Source organism: Plasmodium gaboni, chromosome 11 (assembly GCF_001602025.1).
Source record: "Plasmodium gaboni strain SY75 chromosome 11, whole genome shotgun sequence".
Classification (NCBI taxonomy): Eukaryota; Apicomplexa; class Aconoidasida; order Haemosporida; family Plasmodiidae; genus Plasmodium; species Plasmodium gaboni.
The window spans coordinates 859369-865754 of record NC_031491.1 but is presented as its reverse complement, the minus strand read 5'-3'; the positions used below and the strand labels follow the sequence as shown (position 1 = coordinate 865754).

The window sequence follows — 6386 nt, the reverse complement described above, 5'->3', positions numbered from 1 at the left end:
AAAAAAAAAAAAAAAAATAATAAAAAATAAAAAAATAAATATATAAATTATAATTTTATAAAATTTTATATTTATAAATTTTTTTATTTTTAAAAATAGTATTTTTTTATTTTTTTTTTTTTTTTTTTTTTTTTTTTTTTTTTTTTTTTTTTTTTTTTTTTTTTTTTTTTTTTTTTTTTTTTTTTTTTTTTTTGGATGCTAAGTGTTCATATAAGGATATATATATATAAATACATATTATACCATATATATTGATATATATATATAATATGGTTCACATATTTTTATGTTTTTTTTTTTTCTGTTCTTATGAGAATATAAGAATAACGACAAATATATAAACATATAATATATAATATATAAACATATAACATATAATATATTTATATAATTTTTATTTGATTATGTTAAAATTATTTAGGATGTTTTATTTATTCTGAAAAAAAAAAAAAAATTAAAACCATTTTATCAATATGTTTATATATATTATATATATATAATATATACTATATATATATATTTATATATATATATTATGTGAACTATCCTTAAAATATATATAAATATATTAATATTTTATTAATATTGTTTAATTCTTTTAAGGCTTAAAATATATTATTTTTAAATTACATGTTGCACAAAAAATGTTATTAAAAAAATAAAATTATTCTATTATTTTATATTATACAAAAAAAAAAAAAAAAAAATCAAACCATTTTATCAATATGTACATATATATATATATATATATATATATATTTTTATTTTGTATAATATTTTTATATATTATTTTTAAAAAAATAATTTTATCCACTTTCATAAAAAAAATATATAATATATGTATATTTTTTATTTTATATTTAATTTTTTATTTTTTTTTATAATATCTCCATGAATTGTGAATGAAAAAAATAATTATGGTTATTTTTTTTCTTCTAAGCAAGATATGTAAAAATAATGCTATTTTAAAGTCTTTAAAGAATAATAAAATAGTTTTAAATATAATAACCAAAAAAGAAGAACCTCATATATTTGATCATTCATACAATAATATTAATATTAATAATATTAATAAGAATAATAAGAAGAATAGAAATAAGAATAAAATTAAGATTAAGATTAATAAGAATAATAAAAAAGAAGAAGCTTGTTTTTTTTATATAAATAATTATAAGAAAGAACTTATTAAAGAACCATATAATAACTTATTAATATTACATAGAACAAATAACTGGATTAATAAAAAAAGAGATAATATTTTCGACAATCATAAAAAAAACATAAAAACTAAAAAACATCTTTTAAAATTATTTATTAATAAAAATAATTATATATATAATAAAAAAATGTTTTCTTCATGCATTAATAATAATTCTAATACGAACGATGTAGAGGTTATGAAAAAAAAACTGAAGGTACAAGAAAATCCTGAATTTATAAAAAAAAGATTAGAAAAATTTAATGAAATAAAGGAAAAACGTAAAAAGGAATTAGAAGAAAATGTGGAACAATTAAAGAGACCTATAAATATTGAATTATTAGATGGTTCTATTAAATCGGGAGAAAGTTATGTGACCACACCATTTGATATAGCTCTTTCCATATCAAAAAGGCTAGCTGAAGATTCTATAGTATGTAAAGTAACATATTTAGAAAAGGTAGATGTGGAATTATGTGACATAGAAGAGGAAGATGATCATAATGAAGAAAATAGCAATATGGATGAAGAGAAAAACCAACAAGATAACAATGATAAAAATGACAACAATGATAAGAATGATGATGATAATAATAATAATAATAACAATAGTAACAATAGTAACAATAATAATGCTATGAAAACTCTTTTGTGGGATCTGAATGTTCCACTAGTTGGGAACTGCAAACTTGAATTCATAAACGTCCAATCAGAAGAAGGACAGAAAGTTTTTTGGCATTCATCTGCTCATATTTTAGGCAGCAGTTTAGAAAGACTATTTGGAGGATTTTTAACAATCGGTCCAGCTTTAAAAGAAGGTTTTTATTATGATATATTTTTAAATAATTTTTCTATAAACAATGAAGATTATAAAAGAATAGAAGATGAATTTAATAAGTTAGTAAAAGAAAATGTACCCTTTGAAAAGGTTATATGCACAAAAGATGAAGCATTAGAATTATTTGAATATAACCCATTTAAATTAGAACTTATAAGATCAAAAATTCCAGATAATAAAAAGACATCTGTTTATAAATGTGGAAATTTTATTGACTTATGTTTAGGTCCACATATAAAGAATACAGGAAAAGTGAAAACATTTAAAGTATTAAAAAATTCTTCAGCATATTGGTTAGGACAAAAAGAAAATGATAGCTTACAAAGAGTATATGGTATAAGTTTTCAAAAAAAAAGTGAATTAACAGAATATTTAAAATTTTTAGAAGAAGCTAAAAAAAGAGATCATCGTAATGTAGGTAAAATATTAAATTTATTTTTTTTTGAAAAAGAAACATCACCAGGTTCATGTTTTTGGTTACCACATGGTTCAAAAATATATAATAAATTAATAGAATTTATAAGAAAAGAATATCGAATAAGAAAATATGAAGAAGTAATATCACCAAATGTTTTTAGTTGTGAATTGTGGAAAACATCAGGACATTATCAAAATTATAAAGATTGTATGTTTTTATTTAATGTTGAAAATAAAGAATGGGGTATGAAACCTATGAATTGCCCAGGTCATTGTTTAATGTTTAAACAATTAAATGTTTCATATAGATCTTTACCTGTCCGTCTAGCTGATTTTGGTGTTCTACATAGAAATGAAATATCAGGTAGTTTAAGTGGTTTAACACGTGTAAGAAGATTTCAACAAGATGATTCTCATATTTTTTGCTCAATGGATCATATCAAACAAGAAGTTCTTAATACATTAAACTTTCTTTTCTATGTTTATAATTTATTTGGATTCAAATATGAACTATTTCTTTCAACAAGACCTAAGAAATTTATAGGACAAATATCCACATGGAATCTAGCAGAACAACATTTAAAAGATGCTCTAGATGCAGCAAATATTAAATGGAAAATAAATGAAGGAGATGGTGCTTTCTATGGACCAAAAATTGATATACTTGTAAAAGATAGTTTAAATAGAACACACCAATGTGGAACCATACAGCTAGATTTTCAATTACCTGTTAGGTTTAATCTGCAATACAAAAATAAAGAATATGTAAATTATAATGAAGAAAATGAAAAAAAAGAAAATAATTATAATAATAATAATAATATTAATAATAATAATTCGATGAATAATGACCATGCTGATAATAACAATGAAAAGAAAGAATTTAAAGATGGAGAAAATGATAATGAACATAATAATAAATCTCATAATAATTCCTTAAATCCTAATACAAATGAAGAAGGATTATTAAAAAAAGGATTCGAAAGACCAATTATAATACATAGAGCTATTTTAGGTTCTGTTGAAAGATTTGTTGCTATATTAATTGAACACACAGCTGGTAAATTACCTTTCTGGTTATCACCTAGACAAGCTATGGTCCTACCTGTAAGTGATAAGTATAATGATTATGCTAATTATGTATATGAAACACTAAATAATAATTTGTTTGATGTAGATATAGATCTCTCAGTCAATACATTAAACAAAAAAATAAGAGAAGCACAATTAAAACAATTTAATTATATTCTCGTAGTTGGTGAAAAGGAATTAACAACAAACACTGTAACATTAAGAGATAGAGATGATCAAAACAATCAACATGTCTATACAATTCAAGAGCTAATAGACAAATTTAAAAAGCTCTTGGATGTAAACTCAATGAAATTTAATCAAATAAATGAATTTAACTCAAACCAAGGTCTTTAAAAATATATAAATATAAATATAAATAAATATATATGTATATTTATATATTTATATATTTATATATTTATGTATGTATATTTTTTATTATTTTTTTTTTTTTTCTTCATTTTAAAATGCTTTAATTATGACACATGTAAAAAAATATATATATATATATATTTATATATTTATTTATTTATTATGTGAAATGCTTTTCAAATGTTTTATTTTATAAGATTGGAAACGTTTTTAATTTTAAATATTATAAATTTACAAAACATATAAAAATATATATATATATATATATATATATTTATATTTATATTATATGAATATTTGTACATATAATAAAAATTAAAGAGGTCATATATCTCAAATATATATAAAAATTTACATATATATGTATATTATTTTATTTTATTTTATTTTATTTTTTTTTAACTTTCCTCATATTTTTTCATTTCTTCAAGTATCTGAGAATTATATGAACAACTTAAATATTTCACATTATAATACATATGACCCATTTTACAAAATTTCTCTACATCTATTTGTAAATTATGTTCTTTGTGATAACTTAACATCTTTAATAAAAATTCTTTTCTTTTTAACCATTGACCATCTGACTCCCATTCTCTTTTTGTGTTAGCTTCTAATAAAACTTCTTTTTCTTCTCTCGTCATATTTTCAAATATATTTTCCTCAATTTTATTATCCATCATATTATATATATATAAATATATTATACATAAAAAAAAATAAAATGAAATAATAATATAATATAATATAATAAATGTATTTATATATATATATATATATATATATATTTTTCCTTTAATTTTAAAGATCGAAATAGAAAAAGTAATCAACAGGCTCGTCCTTTTAAATTTATCATAAAATTAATCATATTATATTATTTCATAATACAAAAAAAAAAAAAAAAAAAAAAAAAAAATTAACATAATATACATAAAATATATATATATATATATATATATATATTTTTTTTTTTTTTTTCTTTTTTTTTTTTTAACGTTACATAAAAGATAACTTAGATCGACACTTAAAATAAAATTATTATCGCCTTCTATATTTTATTTTTTATTTATTAAAAAAAATATATTTATGTTCTTTACGTCAAATTAAATATTAATAAAAAAAAAAAAAAAATTAAATTAATGAAAAGTTCATACTATTATATATTCATAATATATATATATAATATATATAATATATATATTCATATATATTATTGCATATGCCTATTCGTATTTTACATTTTTTTTTTATTATAAAAAAAAGTTTCTATAATTTTCAAATCAGCTACAAAATATATTAATATATATATATTTATATATACAATTTTTTTAATACGTCTAAAAACATACACCTTAAAAAAAAAATTATTTATGAGAAAAAAAGGAATTTTCTAATAATACTTGTTAAGGATTCAAAAAATATTCCACGTAACTATAATATAATATATTTATAACCTTGTGTTTTTAAAATATACTAATTATATAAAAATAATAATTATTATTACATGTTACATTAATATATATATATATATATATATATATATATATATAGTTTTTTTTTTTTTTTTTTTTGTTTCTTTTTTTTATGAGAATGAGAAAGGAATTGCTCAAAAATATAAATATATATATTTTATATATATAGAACAAAAAATTTACATATTTTACACCTTTATATATATATATATTTATATATATATTTATGTGGGGATTATTATTTTTTTTTTTTTATTCTTCCTATAAACAACCTGTTCACTTTTACAAACCTTAAAATTATTTATAAATTTATTTTAAAAATATAATTTTATAATTATGATATGGGTCAGGCGGGGAAATAAAAAAATAGATAAATGAACCAATACATAAAAAAAATTACCTACATTTTTTTTTTTTTTTTTTTTTTCTATTATTTAAATATTAAAGGTTAAAAAATGAAAATTGGTATCTATAATTATATAAATATATATATATATATATATATATTAATTCAATAATAAATGGTTATATTTATATATAATATATTTTATTAAGATTTAATCTTAATATTTATATAATGCACGTTTATATAGAACTTAAAAAAAAAAAAAAAAAAAGAATAAGGAAAAAATAGTACAATTTATATAATATTAACAACTATATATAAATAATAAAAACATTTAAAAGAAAGAAAAAAAAATTATATTAGGTGGATTTATAATTTTTATTGATTACATATTATTACAACAAATTATATATATATATATGTTGTAAAGAAAAATGAAATTATAATATTAGAAAAACAAACAACCAAAAAAAAAAAAAAAAAAAAAAAAAAAGAACTTATTTACACATATATATAATATATAACACTATATTAAAAATTATGCAAATGTTAAAGTGGGACTTAATTTTTTTTATATCAAAAAAAAAAAAAAAAAAAAAAAAAAAAAAAAAAAAATATATTAAAAAATAAAAAAAAAAAATATAATTAAATAAAAAAATAAAATATAAT

The 6386-nt window shown here is 17.4% G+C and overlaps 2 protein-coding genes across 2 annotated transcripts; one reads left to right on the top strand and one right to left on the bottom strand.

Annotated features, from left to right (window-relative positions):
- Positions 1 to 902: 902 nt before the first annotated feature.
- On the top strand, positions 903 to 3881 carry PGSY75_1126000 (threonine--tRNA ligase; the record flags this gene model as incomplete). The annotated part of the gene is made up of 1 exon (XM_018786381.1): positions 903 to 3881. One exon carries the CDS (start codon positions 903 to 905, stop codon positions 3879 to 3881), a length of 2979 nt encoding a protein of 992 aa, XP_018641176.1.
- Positions 3882 to 4297: 416 nt separating this feature from the next.
- PGSY75_1125900 (hypothetical protein) lies at positions 4298 to 4579 on the bottom strand (the record flags this gene model as incomplete). Its single annotated transcript, XM_018786380.1, has 1 exon — positions 4298 to 4579. The coding sequence occupies one exon, from the start codon at positions 4577 to 4579 to the stop codon at positions 4298 to 4300; it is 282 nt and encodes a 93-aa protein (XP_018641175.1).
- Positions 4580 to 6386: the final 1807 nt, after the last annotated feature.